The sequence below is a fragment of the Furipterus horrens genome, unplaced genomic scaffold (assembly GCF_987537825.1).
Source record: "Furipterus horrens unplaced genomic scaffold, mFurHor1.1.pri manual_scaffold_8, whole genome shotgun sequence".
NCBI lineage: Eukaryota > Metazoa > Chordata > Mammalia > Chiroptera > Furipteridae > Furipterus > Furipterus horrens.
Window position 1 is genome coordinate 93,081,623 of NW_028327178.1, and position 21,070 is coordinate 93,102,692.

Below are 21,070 nucleotides of genomic sequence, written 5' to 3' on the forward strand. Positions count from 1 at the left end.
GAGAAGCAGGCAGGGGCCAGGTCTCCCAGGCCCTGTCTGAATTATATTTCCTTTTCCCTGTTCCAGATATTTCTTTGATCTCCTAAGGTAGGCCTGGAACTGCTTCTGATTATGGGGAATACTAGGTTGTATAACATTCCCACCTGCACTTAAGGAGTGAATTGGAATGAAAAGTTAGGTGATAAAACTTACTGGGGAAGTTAAATAAGAATCAGTTCTGTAGGAATCCAAGAAAGGGGTGCCTAAGGATTGGGGGAGGGGTAGTGAGAAAGATTTCCTGAAGGAATAAGGACCCCAAGTGGGCCCGAAGAATCAGTTTGATTCATAGAAGCTAGGAGCATCTGTATTTTGTCATAAATGGACCCTGTGATAGAAGTCCCAATGGGTTATTGATAGCAAAAGAGTTAGAAAGGAGAAAGATTGGATTCAGACATAAAAGTGGTGAACATTTCTATAGCCCTCGCTGTGCCAGGTATGTTGTAAGTCCTTCACACATTTTAACTCTGCTGTGTATTTATATAGTTTCTGCTATTATCACAGGGAAATTGAGGCTCAGGGAGAAGTGGCTTAGGACAGACAGTGAGGAAGTTGCAGGCCAAGGTTCAAGTCCAGGCACCTGGCACCAGGGCCCATGAATTTTTAATCCCTGAGCTACAGTGCCTTTCTCTTCTTCTTATTTTTTTTTCTCTTTTAAACTTTTTTTTCTCACACTGCCTTTCTGAATGAATGTCCAGAATTCTTCATTATATCCCACTTTCATTTTTGCTTCTGTGGCAATTACTGTTCTGTAAGACTGCTGACATTCATTCATTATTTTCATAAATATTTTGTGAGTACCCTCTACATGTGAGACATTATTCTAGAGCGGTAAACAATATAGACAAGCCACTGTCATGTTACATTGAGCTTATATTCTGGAGCACCTAGAACTTTCTGCAATAATGGAAATGTCTGTGTTGTCCAGGTTAGTAGTCAGCAGACACCTGTAGCTATGGAGCACTTGTGTGACTGAGGAACTTATTTTTCATCTAATTAAATTTAAATAGCTACATTTGGGTATTGGCTGCCACATGGAACAGTGCAGTTGTAGATTGTGTTTGTGTGTGCATGTGTGGGGGGGAATGACAGATAATATACAAAAAGGATAATAGACAAAAAGTAATAAGATAATTTCAGAAAATATTAAATCCTTGGAAGAAAAGGATTCAGAGCTTACAGGATGCTGGGAAGGGGGCCCTATTATTTAAGCTCAGTTGATCCAGTAGGGTGTCTCTGAGGACATAGGAATTGAGATTAGAATAAGGAGGAGGGGGCAGCCATATCTATGGGAAAATCCAGGAGAAGAACATTCCAGAACATTCCAGAGGAAACAGCCCAAGCAAAGACCACAAGACAGATGCATGCTTGGCACCTCCAAGACTTGGGTAGAAGGCTAGAGACTACAGAATAACGGGGAGAGACAGGGGTTGAGGTTAGACGGGGTTAGGGAGATAGGGAGTCAGACCATGTGGGTTCCTAAGCAGTGGTACGGAGTCAAATAAGATTTTATCCTAAGTGCAATGGGTGGCCAGTAGGGGTGTTAACAACTTAAGTATCATTTTCCTAGCAGGTGGGAATAGTGGGTGAAGGGGTGAATCTGCTCGCCTACTGGTCTGAGTCCTGGTTCATGAGATCCAGCTAATAGTCTTATATGTTCCCTGTTTCCTAGTCTTCTGTTGCATGTCATGGTATAGGCTGGGGAAGAGGAGGTCTCTGACTGCAGTGTGCAGGTGCTGACGGACTGCTGGAGCCCAGGGAGCCCATATTGCCTGGGATGGGGGAGGTTGGTGAATAGAAGTGGCAGTATGGTCAGAGGCTGAGTGTCACAGGCCTTGACATGCAGCGGATCTATGTTCTAATTCTACCCAAGTGTCTTTGTCTGTCAGATGGAAAGAATAATTGTGCCTTGCTTCTTGAGCTGGGCGAAGATGCAGTGAGGTGGTGTGTGTAAGATGTGTATCCAGTGTGTGGCACACAGTATGCACTTACTACATGTCAGTCTCTGTTGGGGGTGGGGGAGAAGTGTAAAAGCAGGAGTGTGAGGAGCTGCCTGCTGGCCCACGGGGGACACTGCTGAGTCCCGTGTGTCACTCTGGTTCTCTCATCCCAGGGTTACTTCCCCCCAAGGGCCATTGAGATAGCACAGAAGAAACCTTCTTGGAGGACGGAGCAGGAGATCCAGGCCCTCTGTCACGTCTTGCAGGTTCTGAATTGCTACCGGAATTACTCGAAGCCCCTGCAGCTCCTTCTGGCCAAAGTCCTTCGCTTTGAACGGTCAGTGCGAAGCATACCCCTTGGCCCCTGGGCTGGAGCTGGGCTGGAACTGGGCTGGAGCTGTGCTGAGCAGGAAGAGCCCAGCTGAAAAGGCTGCAGGAGGTGTGCTGGCCTCTTTGTGGAGTGTCAGCCGTAGAAAACCATGTTAGTTCACCTTGCTCACTGTTCTGTTTGCAGTACAGTTTATCTCATGTGTTTATTGAACATCTACCCAGAATTAAGGAGCCACTGAATCTGGAGAGGATCTGGTAGGAACCTAGGAAAGGATCTGGTCCAATTCTGTCATTTTTCAGATGAGAAAACTGAGGCCTGGAAGGGGAAAATGATTCATCCTAGCTCACCCAGATAATAAGTAGCAGAACTAAGACTCAAATTGAGGCCCAAAAAGCCAGAATGGATCACAGGTGATTATACTACAACCAGATAGGAACCAGGGCAAGGGTCTTGAACTTGGATGAGAAAAAATTATATCTGTATTTTCATTCATCTGTAACTGAAATTTATCTTTTTTTATTTTTATTTTTAATCATGGATGTAGGTAACAAACCACTGTAGTACTAGACATTCTTGTGACTTTTTCACCAAAAGAAATCACATATATTTTCACATCATATTTAAGTGTTGCAGATTTCTGGAAAAAATAGTTTATCACATCTTCAAAAATAGGGTAGTTATTAAATATGCTGCTCTTACTATTTGGTGCTTTAATAAAGGGGCACACATATTGCTCTATCACAGATTTGGGGTTTTGTTAACTGTAATTCTGCCATATTTTACTTTATACATTTAAAATGTTATTCTATGAAGGCTTCACCAGATTGTCACAGGGCCCATGGCACAAAAAGTGCCGTGTGAATACCTGAGAAGTTTAAGAGGTACATATGGAAATATTGCCATTTCCAGGACATTTCCATGGCTTACGGGAGACAGCCTAGCAGACTAGTTGAGGTAAGGCCTGTCTTGAAAACCCAGGATGTAATGTCACTGTAGGTTTGTCCTCTGATAGCTTCCTTCTTGAAGGTTGCAGCCTAGGACGTAATCACAATAGATTATGACCTTTTATGAACCATGCAGGATCCTTTCCACAAGTAATAAATCAAGGGGAGGAGGTTATTCTTCAGCTGGCTTGACCAAGGGAGTTTCACAGCAGAGGTGGTATTTGAACAGGTAGATTTGACAGGTGGAAGTGTAGACAAGTTCATTCCAGGCAGAAGGAACCATTTGCTTTGCTCTAGCCCAGTGAACAAGAGCGAGACATTGCTTTCTTAAAGTAAGATTCCAGGGCAGGCAGAATGATATCACAAAAAGAAAAAGGGTCATGGAGCTAGATGCTCTGAAATTTAATGCCATGTTTACCCCATTGTGAGTTCAGACCAGCCACTTAGCTTTTCTGGGCCTAGTATCCTCATCAGTGAAATGGGATAATATGAATTTTATATAGCTCAAGAGAGAGTGATTGTTAAAGGTAGTCATTGATTATTGCCAGGACTGGGAATTAGTAGATTAGACAGGATCCTTCCAGTTGCAAGTGACAGAAAATGCAGCCTAAGAGTATGCATTAGTGGCTCATGTATCTGCAAAGTCCTGTGATAGTTCTCCAGCTCCAGACTGGGCTGGATTCAGGGGCTCAGCTTCACCAGGACCCAGCATCTGTCCCTATCTCTTGGCACTTCATAGCATAAGTTACCTTCCCAGCCAGACTCTTCTCACGGTGATGAGATGGCTGCTCCAGTCACTGTTCCAGACTTCAATCCTTTTGGTTTCAGTCCCTTGGAAAAGATAGCGTAACTCCTCCCAGCCCCTCAAGTCAGAGTCTTGGGATTAGTTCTTTCTGAATCAGATTGGCTTCACTTGAATCGTCAGTGGGCAGTGATGCTCTGATTGATTGTCTGAGAGTCAATAAAGGGTGTTTCCCTCAAAGCAAAATCAAGGTGCAGTTCATAGAAAAATGTGACCAGATGCTTGGCAGCAAAAGTATAGGTGTCTACTATAGGAGATTCAGGTGCTAGTGCTATCTCAAGTGCAACTCACTGTGTGACCTTCAGCAAGTTGTGGGCTCCCTATCCTGAAAATGTAGAGTGAGCTGGACGGTCTCTGAGGGTCTTTCTGGCTCCAGCTATAGGAGTCTACACTTTAATGAACACTGGCTGTGCTCTTTTGTCCCCAATGTCTTATTTCCTGGCTGAATATGCCTGCTTTCTCCCTAGTAGTCATTATCACCTGAGTCATCTCCTCGTTCCTAAGTTGACATAACCTCTGGTTTGTGTCCAAACAAACCCATAGCCAGAGGGGAGCCCTGAAGTTTACTGACTCCAGACTAAGGCTGTCCTGGTCCATTTGTTCTGATCCCTGCCCCCAGGAATTTGCCACAGGGTCATGAGGCCGGTGGGTGCTCTAGAATCTCAGAAGGGGAGATGTTGCTATGGGCTGAGTCAGGGAGGTCTTATTGGAGGAGATAGGATCTGAGCTGTACCTTGAGCTCCTTGAAAGAATTTGAGTAGGTGGAGAAGAGAGGAAAGGCCATTCCAGGCAGGGGAAGCAGTGTGGATTAACTAATGAAACAAAGGAAGTAACACTGGTGGCCTGTGCAGGGGGTTGGCTCTCCTGTTGCTGGTAGCTCTGTGAGGAAAGGAAGGTGGATGAGGAAGACCTGCTGAGGGCAGTGCAGAGAGATTGGCCTGGAGGGAAATGGCAGCAGTCTGGGAAACACTGGGGCACTTCTACCAAGGCCACCGATTCATCAGACCTTGGCAGAGACTAAAGGGCAGACTTGGGGCTCTCCATTTCCCTCTGGGTGAAATCCAAATGTAGCCCAGCTTTTGAAGTCCTTGTGATTGGACCAAGCCTGATTTCTCTTCCAGTACTCCCTTGACCTCCTCACCTCCCATTTTTCCTATCTAATGGAGTTTACAGTACTCCTTTGAATGTGTCATGCTTCCAGCCTCCGCTCTGCCTTTGGACGTGGTGGTCCGTCTGCCTGGCACATCCTTCCATCTCTTAGTCCACCTGGACAGATACTACCCCAGAACTTTCTCTGGCCTTCCTAAGCTATGTTAAATGTCCCTTCTCTGTGCTTCTGAATTAGCTTGTGCTTACCTCTTCATAAGCATTTTTAAGCCTTACTTGACTATAATTTTGAGAACAAAACCTGTGTCCTTTCTCACTGTGCCTGATAGACACAGTTGGCATTTATTTAACTTATTGAATGAGGGAAGGAAATGAATGAATATTGAAAGAAGTTAGATTTGAGCTTGCATTTGAAATACAGAAACTTTCCTCTGAGCTTAAGAACTAACTCCCAGTTTTCTCTGGACCTGGGTGCTTCTACTCTAAGGGTTCCCAGTTGGGTAGTGAGTTCTTGAGTATCATAATAAGACCATTTATCTCTCTGTCTAGATATATTTATTTGTATTTTATAGACTAGGTAAACTGAAGCTCAGAAAGGGGACATGATTTACCCACTGGCACAGGAGCAGAACCAGGATTGGGGTTCTGGTCTGACTCTCAAGCCAGCGCTCTTAATTATTTAGCTACTTAGCCATTGCTTTTAGCATTTGTTCATTCGTTTATTTCACAACTGTTCATTGAGCATTTACTGCGTGCCTAAGCAGACTGACGAAGGCTCTGCTCTCAAGAAGCTTCAGTCTAACAGAGGTGAGCACTCGAAAGGTGTTACTGAAGAAGTGAAGCCTGATGGTGCTGGGACCGGGCTCTCCTGAGGTCCTTTCTAGTCCCGGTCTGTGCTCTCATGCTCCTGAGCCAAGAGCACTACCAGTCCAGCTCTGCTCCCAGCATGGACTGGGCTCTGCGTTGCTACCACATCAAACTGCCATGATCTTTTCCCAGGTTTGGTCGCAGGCGTGTGATCACAAAGAAGGGGCAGAAGAGCAACAGCTTTTATTTCATCTACCTGGGCAGAGTCGCAGTGACCGAGGATGAGGATGGCAGCAGTGCCTTCCTGGACCCCCACCCGATGCTGCTGTACAAAGGCGACTGTTTTGGGGTAACGGGGGAAGGGCCTGGCTTCCTGGGGTGGGGTGGGGTGTGAGAGGATTCCTGTTAGAACCTCTCGGCCAGACCGAGTCCTACCTTATGCTCTGTGCAAGCCACAGTCCCGTTGTGGGTCCCAGCACCCTTACCTGTCAAGTGCCGATTGAGTTGGAGCAAGTGATGCCCAAGGCCAACTTATTTGTTTTTAAGATATTATTTACATATTTTTTAGAGGGAGGGGAAGGGAGGGAAAAAGAAAGAGAGAAAGATTGATGTGTGAGAACTGCATTGATCATGTGCTTCCTGCATGCACTCCAACCAGGGACTGAACCCACAACCCAGGCATGTGTCCTGACTGGGAATCACACCGGTGACCTTTCGCTTTGCACGGCAACGCTCAACCAATTGAACCACACCTGTCAGGGCCAAGGCCAACTCTTCATTTGTGATATTTAAGGAGTATGTTCCCTATATAATCCCTTAGAGATACAGTGACTCCTCAGTGTGGCCTATCCAGCTTCCTGTCTCCGGCCTGGTCAGACGTGCAGGCAGTATATTAAGAGGAAGGAGTGGGCCCATAGAAGGGGGGATGAACAGGAGCACAGGGCTGGCCTGCAAGCCTGCAGCCTGGGGAGGGGAGATTTCCAGGGAAGGTGGGGTGGGGAGAGAGAGAAGCAGGGAATTGGTGTGTAAGGCTGCAAGCAGGAAGCCAGAGGTAGCCTCTCACTTGCCTGTGCCCCTGTCTACCCAACAGGAAATGGGTCTTCTGAGTTCTTCAGTAAGGAGGGCCACTGTGGTCTGTATGGAAGAAACAGAGTTCTTGGTTGTCGACCAAGAGGATTTCCTTGCTAATAACCTGGCCCAGGAAGTTAAAAAGGATGCTCAATTTCGGTTTGGATTTTTTAGGTAACTCCATCATCAACCAGCATCTTCCCCCTGGGTGTTTGTTAGGTGCCGAAATATGTCCCAGGCCTGGTGGGAAACTCTCGGTGCTTTTCTCCCTGCCTGAAATCATCTTCGGTACACCCCCCCCCCCCCCCCAGCTTCTCTGTCAGACTCCTACTATACCTTCAGGTCTCAGCTCGAATATCCCTTCCTTGGGGGATAGTAATACTAGAATGGCTAACTTGTACTGAGTGCTTGCAGGACAAGCAGGGTGCTACTTGCCTTATCTAATTTCACATTCAGTCCTGTGAGGATTTTCTCTTATTCTCCCCAGTTTACAGTGAGGGAAGTAGACTAAGGATGGGGATGTCCCAGGATGTCTGAGATGTTCAGAAGTTTCTGGGCCTCACCCCAGAATACAGAGCGTGCCCTTCAATGCTTTTATCACACTATATTTCTGTAAAGCCCCATCCAAACTAATTCTTGATTACACAATACTTTCCTTACAGTGCATTTGCCTCATCAGACAGTAAGCAGTATGGTGGAAAGGCCATATCTTCCCTTTGCACTGTGTATTCCCTGTGTTGTCATAGTGCCAGGCACATGCAGGTACTCGTTTAGTTACTTTAGTTATTCATCTTTAGGGAAAGACTGAAAGTCAGGTGATATATGCACTGGCACTGAAAATGCAGTTGTAGGTTGCAGGCTATAGAGAATCATGATAGGCAGAGAGTCCCTGTGGACTAGAGCTGAGAGAGAGCTTCACAAAGGGGCTGGAGCCTGACAAGGGGGAATTTAGTCTCCAAGGGAGGAGCAGTTCACTTGTTCATACAGCGGAAATATAGGGCTGGGTTCCTTTAGTCTCAGCTCTTGTGCTTATCAGCCATGTGACCCTAGAGAGGTCACTTCACTTCTCTGAGCATTAGTCTCCTGCTCTGAAATGGAGATTATGAATTCCTCTCTTCCAAGGTCATTGTAAGCATCAAATGAGAGGATCATGGGAAGTGTGTGGCCCAATGCTTGGCACATAGTAGGTGCTCCTTCTATGGTGGCCCTGCTTTCCTTCCAGTGTCTCCAGATCCTTCTCATCTAGACATAGCACCAACCCTGTTCCCCTTTGGTGCTCTGGATGGAATTCGATGCCCCCACTGAGGCCTGAGTCACTGAGTTCTGAGCTGAGACTATTTAAGACTATTGGTAGTAGCCCTTTGGGCCACACATGAGGAAAAACAAACACATGTATGTGGTGTATGAGGTCAGGTGAAAGGTGGTCACTGTGGTGGGCCTTCAGCCACAGGGAACAATCTGGCAAGAAGAGGCGAGTCCAGACACTTCCCAGGGCTGACTATTTGCAGCCAGTAGGCCTCAGGAAATGGGTAAGAATGAGCTTCCCAAACCAAATTAGGGCCAGAACTTCTGGGCTTGGGGGGCAGAATAGCTGGTGAGCTGAAGTGAGGCCCTCTCAGGGTGTTCCTTGGGATGGGAGTAGGTTCGTGAGCCACAAGGTTGTGGGCAATGGAGCTGGAGAAAGTCTCCTGGAGGAGAACAGAAGTGAGAGAATCACAGCTGTGGGATCACACATTGTATCTGAGAAGCAGCAGAGGGGAGTGGCTGCAGGCAAGGGCCTGGAGAAGAGGGTAGAGGGAGCCAAGGCAATGTGTTATAGGAGACTGGTTACAGGCGAGGTGATTGGAAGGTATGTGAAATCTTCCAACAACAGAATGTGCTCCCTTTCTGGAAATTGCTAAGGCTGTGCACCTTCTGTGATGGAGGGCGATGAATTGTAACAGGCTTTTCCTTTCAGGAAGATGGATCTGTTACGATCGTTGTCTAACGAGAAGCTCTGGAAGCTGGTAACTCTGGGGAAGGTGGAGAAGTACTCTTATGGACAGCTGATCTCAAAAGACATTGTTGACTCGTCCTCCATCATGTTTGTTTGCAGGGTAAGAAGTCTGGGTTGGGGTTAGCTGGGGAGAACGCGCCTAATATAACATCCTATGGCTGGATAGGTGGGGTTTTCAGCACCCGCCACTGGCCCTTGCTGCCTCATTGAGGATTTAATTTATATATTTTTCTGATTACTACTAAGATTAATCATGTTTGTTTACTACCTAAATTTGGTCTTTTGCGAATTGTTTTATGCCTTTGCCACCTTCTCTGTTGGTTGATAATGAAAAGAAAATCTAACATATTGAGTGGTTACTGTGGACCAGGCTGTGTGCTTCACATACTTATTTCATTTCAGCCACACAGCAGCACAAAGGAGGTTGGTATTACTGTTATTCTCATTTTACAGGAGAGGAAACTGGAGGCACAGGAAGGTTAAGTGGCTTGTCCAAGGTCACACAGTTGCTGAGGACCAGAGGCTGGGTCCAAAGCTCTCCTCCTCAGGAGCTGGGATTTGGAATTTGAGTTGAACTTTCTGTCCATTGTTGATTCTGCTCAGACCCTAAGTAGTTAATCATTATTAACATCTTAAGAATCACCATTTTTGAAGTTCTTTGACTTGTGCCAGGGTTTCTACTAGCATCATTAATTTTTGTGTGTGTGTTTTGGAATAGGTAATACATTCACATGGTTCAAAATTCAAAAGGTTCAAAAGAGCGGTAAGTCTTCTTTTCATCTCTTTCTCTTGCCCCCCGGTATTCTTCCCTAGCGGCAACCACTGTCATCAGTTTCCTGCATGTCTGTCCTGCATATATTCTCTACAGATATAGGCAAATGCATGTGTATATGTTTATTCCTTTTTTTTATTTTTTATTTTTTTACTGTGTGGTTGCCTCTCACTTGCGCCCTCAACTGGGGACCTGACGCGCAACCTAGTAATGTGCCCTGACTGGGAATTGAACCAGCGACACTTGGCTCGCAGGCCGATGCTCAATCCACTGAGCCACACCAGCCAGGGCGATATTCCTTTTTTTTAATAGATGGCATCAAACTACACAGACCATTTTGTGCTCTGCTCTTTCATTTAAGACTATTTCTGTAGATTGTTTCATATTAGTACATATAAGACACATTCATTCTTTTTTCCACCTGTGTAGTATTTTACTGTGTGGTTTACTTTAATTTACTTAACCAGATTCCTATTGATGAATATTTAAGTTGTCTCAATCTTTTGTTATTTCAGTGTTTTGATGAATAACCTTATTTGTACTATTTCACCATAGATATTCACCAAAGCTTTATAAGGAAGATATTATTATCCTAAGTTTACAGAAGGCTGTTGTGGCTAAGACACCTTAAGAGAGTCCACCTAGCTACTAAGTGGCAGAGCCAGAGTTCTGCCACCAAAGTTTTAGTATTTTCCCTGTACCTATTATCTAAATGTTAAGCCACCACAGACACTTGTCGAGTTTTTGCCAAGATCATGACACATTGGTCCAGGCTCAGGAGGGATACAGGGATGGAAAAGACTGGTTCTCTCTCCTTATATATTTCCTCCACTGGATTCTCAGCATACACAAAGGAGTCAATGCCAACTACCAAGCGATTAGTGCAATCTCTGTATGTAAGTTACAAGAATTCAGGAGAGAGTCCTAGCCAGGTGGCTCAGGGGGTTAGACCATCGTTCTGATGCACCAGGGATTTGGGTTTAATCCCCAGTCATGGCACATTCAGGAATCAAGCAGTGAATGCATAAATAAATGGAACATCAGGTCTCTCTCTCTCTCTCTGTCTCTCTGTCTTTCACCCTTCTCCCTCTCTAAAAATCAATGAATAAAAATTAAAAAAGAAAATTCAGGAGAGAGAGCTCTCTAAACACTGAAAGAGGTGAGGTGGGAGATGAACCTTGAAGTATTGAACCATTAGACAAAAGGAGGGGACAAAATTGATTATGTGTTGGAGCTAGCTCATAGGGACCTTTGAGAACTGATTACGTTTTCAGGAATTCTGTGTGTCAAAAAACACTATAATTATTAAAAGTTAAATTATATAAACCTATAATTAAGTATATTATATTGAAAACAGGAGTAATAAATGCTGAAAACTCACCATTTTCTAATGATGTTGCATTTTAGTACTAGTGATGATTTTGAGGTTACTTATGTCTATTGCATCTGTATGGTGGAACTACTATATAGTTGTGTACATTTGTTCTCAACTCCACATTCCGTGAGTTCACTCACATTGGTAGCTTAAAATCGGCCACCATGGGAGTATTTACACAATGGGAATTGGCAGACACTCTAAGTTAGGTCTTGATTTATGGTTTTGCTGATTTTCTTAAGTAAGCTATAGAGAAAGTGCTTATAATGCTGGTTATATTTAATAATGGATAGGGTCTGTAACCATTACACTGTGAAGAGAAGAAAATTGAGAAAATATTCTTCTAGTATTTAAAAAGTATTATCTGATATACCTTAGAAATTAGTCATATCATTGATGAACAGTGAAGTTCTGATATACATAGTGATAAAGCTAAAAGAGGTTTCAATTTAATGAGTATAATTTATATGAGAGTGAGAAATCGTTTACCAGCAAATTAGGAATCAGACTTAATAATATTACATTTATTGAGAAAACAGTGGACTGGGATACAATTTCATTTGTCAGATCATGGTTGAATTGTGAGTGTAAATTGGCCATGGATATAAGAGTTCAGCCAAAGTCCACAGAAGCATTCTGTGAGAATCAATTGGCTATGTGGAATTTCCAATAAGAGTGTGGTATATTTTTTATTTATAAATGGTGTATAACACACTCTTCATAGCAGTATGATTTATAGATTTGTGTACATTTTTCTAGAGAGCCAGTTGTTAAACCTAGCAGCACCACCTGGGATGAGTTTGTGTTATTCTGGGTTCAGTTCTAGGGAACAGAGTCCAGTCTAGCTAACATAGGCAGAAAGGGATTTATTGCAGGATATTAAATGGCTAACAGATTTACTGGGCATTGGGAGAGGCCTGAAGAAACAGACCTAGACCAAAATGACTCCCGAACAACTCCAGATCAGAGTCCAGATCAGGACTGCCACAGCGGCTGCTGCTCCTGCTGCATTCAGGAAGCCACTTCTATAGCCACCACCTCCAGGAACAAAGTGGATGTCTGGCAGTTCCAAAACCAAGCCTACCCAAGTGCATCGGATTGGCAAAACCCAGATCACATCCAGAGCTTTAGCTGCAAGGGAGCTTAGGAAATGCAGGGTTTGGCTTCCAGCCTCTACACACAAGAGGAGTGGATGCATAGGGTCTGACCCAAACTAGGGTGGAGATGAGGATGAGGTCCTTGCCAGCTGAGGGGAATAGTGGGAAGCCAAGCTTGCAGTAGGGATGTGCCTGGGATTTATATAAGTTTGGAGAATCTTGGTGGTGATATGAGAAGAGATGGGAGAGAGCCTAGAAGAAGTGGTAGTCCTGAAGGTCAACTTGAATAATTTACAATTCTTCTCCTCCCTGATATCTGCTTTGTTGGTCCTAAAAATTGTTTTTCCTAAGAATCTTCCTAAAAAGATTGAGGGGGAAGAGTTATGAGTTCAAGACTTCCTTTAATCAGCAGGATGATTACATCCCAACTACCAGAAAGTAGTAGACGGTTCTTAATCTGTTTTGGTCTCCATTTCTTCATCTGTAAAATGGGACCAACTTACCTCCTAAAGTCTGTAAGGAGGAGAATTTAGCATATACAGGTAACCTCCGTATAACACAGTTGTTAGGTTCCTAACAAATGCTGTGTTATGTGAATTCGTGTTATATGAAACAAAGAACTAGTACAAAATGGGGGGTTAGGTTCCAAAAATTTTTTTAAATATGATTATATTTTTATAATTAAGAGAAATATCTTTATTAAAGCAATTTTCATTGAAACTATTACATATTAATATGAATTAAGTAATGTTTTCTTTGTCATCATTACTAAGCTCCATTAATCAAATGCATTTTATTTTTGACAAGATATTCTCATCCTCTGAACTTTCTTCAGCATTATCTTGATTTCTATGCTCTACATTTTGCAAAAAATCTGTTTTTTTAGATTGCTTCCTTTTAGCTGAGACATCTTTATAAATTTCGTTACACGGTGCTAAGCACTTTTGAAGTTCTCTCTTAAACTTTGTGTTCCTTGCAGTGCTAGGATCTTCGTTTAAGAAATATGACTAACTGTTCGGCTAAGTCTAGGCCTTTCTTTATGCTTTTTAGAGTAAACAGTTTAACTTCTTTGTTTTCATCAGTGCTATAGTCCCCTAAGTTATTTTGGCACATTTCAGATGTCATTTCCACCAAAATTGCTTTCATCAGTTTCTTCTTCTACCAGCAATTCTTTGATATCTTCTACAGTCTTATCGTGTTAGAGCAAAATCATGTTATAGAAGTACCATGTTATATGAGGGGTTTCCCCAATTTCAAGCCGTCTTAGAGTGAAACCGTGTTATATGCGGGATGTCTGCATTTACTCAATTAACATTTATTCTTTAATCCAGTGTTCTCAGAGAGTTGTGGCTGAACTAGCAGCATCAGAATCACCTGGGAACTCATTAAAATTGCAAATTCTCGGGCCCACCCAAGAGCTGTTAAATCCAAAATTCTGGGAGCAGGGAAGCTCAGTAACGTGTTTTCACAGCCTTTCAGGTGATTCTGATGCACACTAAAGTTGGAGAACCTGTGATTTAAGGGAGGAGTTTTCAGATTTTGGTAAGCATAAAGAATACATAGGGTGTTTCTTAAAAAGGCAGATTCCTGCCTCACCAAAGAGATTTGGATTCATTAACTCTGGGAAACTGCATTTTGAATAACTGTCCAGGTGATTCTAATGCAGTACTGCTTGACTTCATTCTGAGAAAAATAATCCAGATGTTACAAACTCATCCTGACCACCATATAAGTTTGGTTTGTCCCTTCTAGTGTTCTGTTAAAAGCTGAATTAACCGTGGCCAATGTGGCTCAGCTGGTTGGAGTGTCCTCCCATAACCAAAAGGATTGTGGGTTCTATTCCCAGTCAGGCAAATAACTCGGTTGTAGGTTCAGTCCCAGGTCTGGACACGTGTGATCCCCGGTCCAGATGCGTGCAGGAGGCAACCAATTGATGCTTTCCTCTCACATTGATGTTTCTCTCTCTCCTTTCCTCTTTCTCTAAAAGCAATGAAAAAAAATGTCCTCAGGTGAGGATTAGAAAGAAAACTGATTTAATTATTAAGGTGAAGATTGTACATAAAAATTCTGGTTTCTGCCTTCTTTTGCATAGTTAGAAGGTCAGGCAACACCAGGTGTGGCCCCTGTAGCTGTAGTTGAAGAGCACCTGCCCCCTGGAAAGGGACTGCTCTTTTTTTTTCCATTTTTATTTCCTGTCTAGCTAGCTCCTTGAGTGTTCATCTGCTAAAGACTGGGATCTCCTGACTCCTGTAGTTTACTCATATTACCACTAGAGGGCAAAATCAGCAGCTGGTGGCTGGGACTACTTGAGACCCAAGAAAGTGGAACCTGATTTGCCTGCTGGCATCACAAACATAATTAATGCCCATAATCAACTCATTTTGAACAGTTTATCATTTGGGGACACATGGTGAAATTGTTTTCTCCACAGATACAGATGTGATTAAATACCCATGAGAGGTTTTCTAGGAAGAAACTATTGGAGTGTTTTTCTCTAGCACCTGCAGTTCCTTGTTGATAAATGTTTGCTGAATGAATGTTGAATAAAGCTCCATGCACAATGCCTGGCATATAATAAGGGCTTATTAAATGTTTTTATCCCTTCTTCTCCTCTTCAACTGTAATCTCTCTTGAACCTTTATCCTTCATAATGTGTCTCTTAGAAGTTCTACTAAAAAAGGGTAAGATTTTATAAAAACACGAATTTTAAAATGACATTTTTCTTGCCTCTCAGAGTAGGAAAGATTAAAAGGATTGTGAAAACCCAGTTGTCAATGTAACAAAAAGATGTTACAAGGGGCTCTGTTATGCACTGTTAGAGAGGGTGAAAACTGATATAACATCTCTGGAGGGCAGTTTGGCAAAGTGTATTGAAAACATGCATAACCCTGACTGGTGTGGCTCAGTGTGTTGAGCATCATTTCGCAAACCGAAAGGTCATGTGTTCGGTTCCCGGTCAGGGTACATGCCTGGGTTGCGGGCCAGGCCCCTGGTTGGGGTGTGCAAGAGGAAAACTGATGATGTTTCTCTCACATATTGATGTTTCTCTCCCTCTCTTTTCTTCCTCCCTTCTCCTCTCTCTAAAAGTAAAGAAATAAAATCTGTAAAAAAAACCCCATGCATACCTTTAGGAATTAATCCCAAGGAGATAATCAAGCATGGGTATTCTATTAGTTAAACTAGATTGTGCTGCATTTATAAACAATCCTCAAATCTCAGTGGATTAATAACAAAGATCTATTCCTTCAACCTACTACTTCATCATAGCAGGCCAGCTGGTCTTGCTCCTTATGGTCACTCAGGGACTCATGCTCCCATGATCAATAGGATGGGGGAAGAGAATGTTGAGAACAAGCACTGGTTTTTCAAGTTTCCACTGAGAGCATCACACATCATTGTGCTAACAGAAACTGGTCAAAGCAAGTAAGAAGGCCATGCCTAGTTCAAAGAGTGGGTAAGTACAATCCTGCCATGTGTCTGAGAGGAGAATTCAAGTATTTGTGAACTGCCTTAATGACCACTCTGTGCATTAAGATGTATGGACAACATTGTTGATTATAAAGTTGCTGACCTCTGCAAGTCACAGAAACCGACCTGCAGTGGCTTAATGAATAATAACTTTCCTCATGGAGTAAAGCGTAGATTTAAGCAATCTAGGGCTAGAAGAGCTGTTCTAGGAAGTCTTCCAGAACCCAGGCCCCTTCTAGCTTCTCCCTTCATCATCCACAGCTTATGGCTTTCATCCTAATGATCACAATACAGCTATTCCACCTCCAGCCATCACAACTGAGTTTCAAGCAAAGGGAAGGGGGAAGGACTACCATAACTTTCCTATTTTATTCCTCAGTCTTCCACTAACATCTCATTAACCAGAACTGAGTCACTGCCACATTCACTGCTGGAGAGTTTGGAAAGATGGCAATTTTTTTAAACTTGGGATTTCGCTGTCCTGAACAAAATCAGAGTTATATATAATACTGACAAATTAGAAATAAGCTAAATATTAATCTTCAAAAATATGTGCAATAAAGAACTCAAATCTAAATTTTACAGCTGGTGAATTTTTACATATGTATTCACTTGTGTAAGCATCACCCAAATCAAGATAGAGCACATTTTCAGCACCTCAGAAGGCTCCTTCGTGCCCTTTCCCAGACACATTCCCCCTATGGTAACCACACTTCTGACTTCTGTCACCACAGATTACTTTTACATGTTCTTGAACTTCATATAAATGGAATTATACAATATGTGCTTTTGTGTCTGACATCTTTTGCTCGTCTGAATATTTTCAGTTTTTTGCAAATTCTGGCACACATAGAATAATATACAATCATTAGAAGGAATAATGTAGAACCATATTGCTTTGCATGAAAAGATGTCCTTGATACATTGAGTTTTAAAAAAATTTACAAAAGTCTGTTTATATAAATGGACTCATTTATGAAAAAAATTGTATATGCTGATAGAGAAAATTTTGAAATAATATGCACTAAAATATTATTACTCATTATTTCTTGGTGTTAAGATTGACATAGTTTTAACTTTCTCTGTTCTGTTTGGTTTAAATATTTTAAAACTTTTAATTTAGAATAATTTTAGATTTTTAAAACCTTAACCTGGATTCACCAATTGTTAACATTTGTGGCATCTGCTTTAATATATATATATTTTTCCCTACCTGAATCATTTGAAGGTTAAATGTCATTCATCATACGTATTTACCCCTGTATACTTATATGAATATTTTCTCTAAAATCTGAAAATAACCATAGAATAATTATCGAAACCTGGGAATTTAACATTGCTATATGATCTATAGCCCATGCTGATGTGGCTCAGTAGGTTGCAGCATTGTCTCATATACCAAAAGGTTGCAGGTTCGATCCCTGGTTGGGGCATGTATAGGAGGCAACCAATCGATGTTTCTCTCTCACATCAATATTCCTCTCTCTCTAAAATCAATAAACATATTTTTAAATAAACAGTATAATCTATAATCCATAATCAGATTCACCAAGTGTCCCAATAACATCCTCAATGATTATTTTCCAGTGCCAGCATTGTATTTGGTTCTCATTCCTTTTTAGCTATTTGAATTTTTATAAGTATATAGCATTTTAATTTTTTTTAAAAGGACCTTGAACTACTTGTATTGAGCAAATAAAACAAAATAAGGTGTGTCATAATATAGAGAGCTTATTTTCAAAGTGTGGCCCACTTGGAGCCCTCGAGATTGAACCTTTGGTTTTGTGTTCCTTGATGTGTCCAGGGCAGCTGTGAAGTCCTGCGGCTATTAGACCTTAGTGCCTCACCTTTCTACTACAAGTGGATCTGGCAGCATCTGGAGCTGACAGATGACAGAGCTCTGAAGACCAGCTTCAAAGGTAAGCCACTGTCTGTATATGGCAGCTGGTGGCACAGCAGGGGGCGCCTGGTCCTATCCTGTTTCCAGTTCCCAGTACATAGAGCTAAGAAGGCCTGGCAGGATGTCTGGTTGGATCCCTTCTTCTACAAGCTGTGGAAACCTGGTCCACACACCCTGGCCAGGTTAAGCTCCAGCCACCTCTCCCACTCTTTTTCAGCTTTTCCTCTTCGCTTCAGGTTCCCCCAGACAGAGGGCAGGGGGAAAAGAGAGCTTGGAGTTAAATCCTGCTGTGCATCCCACTGATTAGCAGAATGACTTTAGTGGGTACTTAAGCCTCTGGGCTGGGTTTAGAGCATAGGTCTAGAAGCCAAACTGTGTTTGAATCCAGGGCCTGTCACCTACCCGCTGTATGATTCTAAACAAGTCACCCTATCCCTGTGTTTCCATGCCCTCAGCTGTAAAATGTGAATCGTGGTCCTTATTTCATAGACTTGTTATGAAATTAAACAGATGACTATATAAAGCTCTCAGGACACTACCTGGATACATTAGAATATAACAGATGTTCATCTATGAGTCTGTCCCCATTTCCCTTGTTAGTTCAGTTTGTTCATTAGATTCCACATATGAGTGAAATCATACGGTATTTGTCTTTCTCTGACTGGCTTACTTCACTTAGCATAGACGGAGAGACAGCTGGTGGGGAGGTTGTGGGTAGAGAGATTGAGCAAAAAGAGATTCATGGACACAGACAATAGTGTGGTGATTGTTGAGGGGAGGGGAGTACAAGGGGACTAAATGGTAATGGAAAAAGTAAATAAAGATTAAATATGAAATAAAGAATATAGTAGATGTTCAATGTCATTATTACAGAGGTTACTAAGGAAGGCTGAGTGAGATCATGTACACACAAGACCTAGTAGGTGCTCAGTAAATATCAGTTCTCTTATGTTAACTCTTTTTCCACTGCCAATCCACCAGAGAAAAAGCTTTATCTCATAAATATTTCCCCAAGTTTTGTTTTATTGTGGCAAACTGCATATAACAAAATTTAGGACCTTAACCACTTTAAATCATATAAGTTCAGTGGTATTAAATACATTCATAATGTTGTGCACCATCACCACCATCCATTTTCAGAACTTTTATCTTGTAAAACTAAAACCCTGTATCCATTAAACAGTAACTCCCCATTTCCTCCTCTCCCCGGTCCCTGGCAACTGCCTTTCTACCTTTTGTCCCTGTGATTTTGACTTCCCTAAGTGCCTCATGTAAGTGGAATCATACAATATTTGTCTTTTTGTGATTGGCTTATTTTACTTTGTTTGCTGTCCTCAAGTTTCATCTATGATGTAGCATAGTTAAGAATTTCCTTCCTCTTTAAGGCTGAATAATATTTCATTGTATGAATATACTACATTTTATATATTCACCTGTCAATGGACACTTGAGCTGCTTCCACGTTTTAGCTTTAGTGAGTAATGCTGCTGTGAACGTGGGTGTACAAATAGCTTTTTGAGACTTTTTTTTTCTTTTGAATATATACCCAGAAGTGGAATTATTGGATCATAGGTAATTCTATTTTAATTTTAATTTTATTATGAAATGAGTTTCTATCCCTGATAATATTCTTTGCTCTAAAACCCACTTTTTCTGATATTAATTTCACCACTCCTTTTGATTAGTATTAGTTTGGTATATCTTTTTTCATCCTTTTACATTTCACTTATTTGTGTCTGTATATTTAAAGTGGGTTTCTGAAAGACAGCATATAGTTGGGTCTTGCTTTTTAAATAAAATCTTGACAATCTGCCTTTTTATTGACATGTCTAAATTTGCATTTAAGATTATTATTGACTATGGTTGGGTTTAAATCTACCATCTTGCTATTTGTTTTCTATTTGTCCCATTGGTTCTTTATTCCCCTTGTCCTCTTGGTTTTTCTTCCTTCTTTTAAATTAATTACATTGTATGATTTCATTTTATTTTCTTTGTTGGCTCATTAGTTATAACGCTTTATTATTTTAGTTGCTTTATGATTTATTGTATATACTTTTAACTTATTGCAACCTGTCTTCAAGAGATATTATACCATTTCACATATAGAATCAGAACCTTACAATGATAAACCTCCACTTTCCAGATTCATGTTAATCATCATATATTCTACTTTCATGTATGTTAAATCTTACATGTTTATCACTTTTGTTTTGAACAATCAATTATCTTTTAAATAGACTTCAACAAAAGTCACTTATTTACCTGTGTAGTTACCATTGCTGATGCTCTTCATTCCTTTGTATAGATCCAGATTTTCATACTACCATTTCCTTCTGCCTGAAGTATCTACTTTAACATTTCTTAGAGTTCAGGTCAGCTGGTGATGAAATTTTCAACTTTTCTGAAATGATTTTGAAATGAAAATTATTTTGTTTTCATTTTTGGAAGAAATTTTTTGCTGGGTATAGAATTCTACGTTAACAGATGTGTGCCCCCCACCCCCACCCCCACAGTGCTGGGTGGGCGGGGCAGGTGTCTGACCACTGGGTGCAGCCACACTCAGATTCAACACATCCCCTGAAACTGCTCTTCCTGCCACCTCCCCCAACACAGGCAGGTATATTGGGTTATTTCCACTTTTTCACTTTTTCCCTACTATGGTGAATTTCCTGGTACATTTATCTTTACATACTTGTGCAAGGAAACATATTAGATAAATTCTTAGAACACTGAATCAAGTCATTGATCCAGCATGTACTGGCTGCGCACATTTAAAATATTGATAAATATTGCCAAAATGCTTTCCAAAGAGCTGATACTCAGGCCTTTTTGCATGTGCTCTGTTAAACCAAGAGCTTCTCCTTGTGCAGTTTGGACTTATTTCTGTTAACATTAACTTTAATAGTTGATTCTGACACTTGGAGATCTATTTTTAAAATCATCATTATTGCGCTCTGGCCAGGTAGCTCAGTTGCTTAGAGCATCGTCCTGATACACCAAGGTTGTGGGTTTGATCCCTAGTCAGGGCACATATAAGGATCAACCAATGAATGCATAAATAAACGAAACGACATTCACTCTCTCTCTCTCTCTCTCTCCTTTTTTCTCTCTAAAATAAATTCTTAGGTTCAGTAAGAGCCTCAAAAATCCCCACCCAATAAGTTGATTAGTAGGAAGTAAAAACCACAAACAATGACTATTGAGGAGTCCAGTGAGAAGTTCCTCAAATCTTGCAAAACACCAGTAGGAGGCAGAAAATTTTTTACTCCCTTATTCTATTCTTCTCCCCAGCAACATGCCCAATAACTCACCAAGTACCTTCTCCCGAACAACATACCCAACGGAACACCAAGTACCTCGTTGTTCCCATAATTGTGCCCGCCGTTACCCCCAGACTCAACCCATTGTTCGCGCCGTTACCCCCAGG

At 41.8% G+C, this 21,070-nt stretch overlaps 1 protein-coding gene and 1 long non-coding RNA gene across 4 annotated transcripts in view; one reads left to right on the forward strand and one right to left on the reverse strand.

The window, feature by feature from the left end:
• CNBD2 (cyclic nucleotide binding domain containing 2) overlaps nt 1-21,070 on the forward strand; it is a 47,769-nt gene that overhangs the window by 9,243 nt on the left and 17,456 nt on the right. Inside the window, exons 4-8 of the mRNA XM_090286338.1 lie at nt 2,150-2,313; nt 6,160-6,316; nt 7,058-7,209; nt 8,993-9,131; nt 17,548-17,662. Coding sequence (XP_090142464.1) covers nt 2,150-2,313; nt 6,160-6,316; nt 7,058-7,209; nt 8,993-9,131; nt 17,548-17,662 — 727 coding nt within the window. The remainder of the gene's footprint in view (nt 1-2,149; nt 2,314-6,159; nt 6,317-7,057; nt 7,210-8,992; nt 9,132-17,547; nt 17,663-21,070) is intronic.
• LOC150003501 (uncharacterized) overlaps nt 13,040-21,070 on the reverse strand; it is a 29,488-nt gene continuing 21,457 nt past the window's right edge. For all 3 annotated transcript variants that reach the window (XR_016512770.1, XR_016512772.1, XR_016512771.1), the window contains 2 exons: nt 19,906-20,044; nt 13,040-14,255 (listed from right to left, as the gene is read on the reverse strand). This is a non-coding gene — a long non-coding RNA (uncharacterized LOC150003501). The remainder of the gene's footprint in view (nt 14,256-19,905; nt 20,045-21,070) is intronic.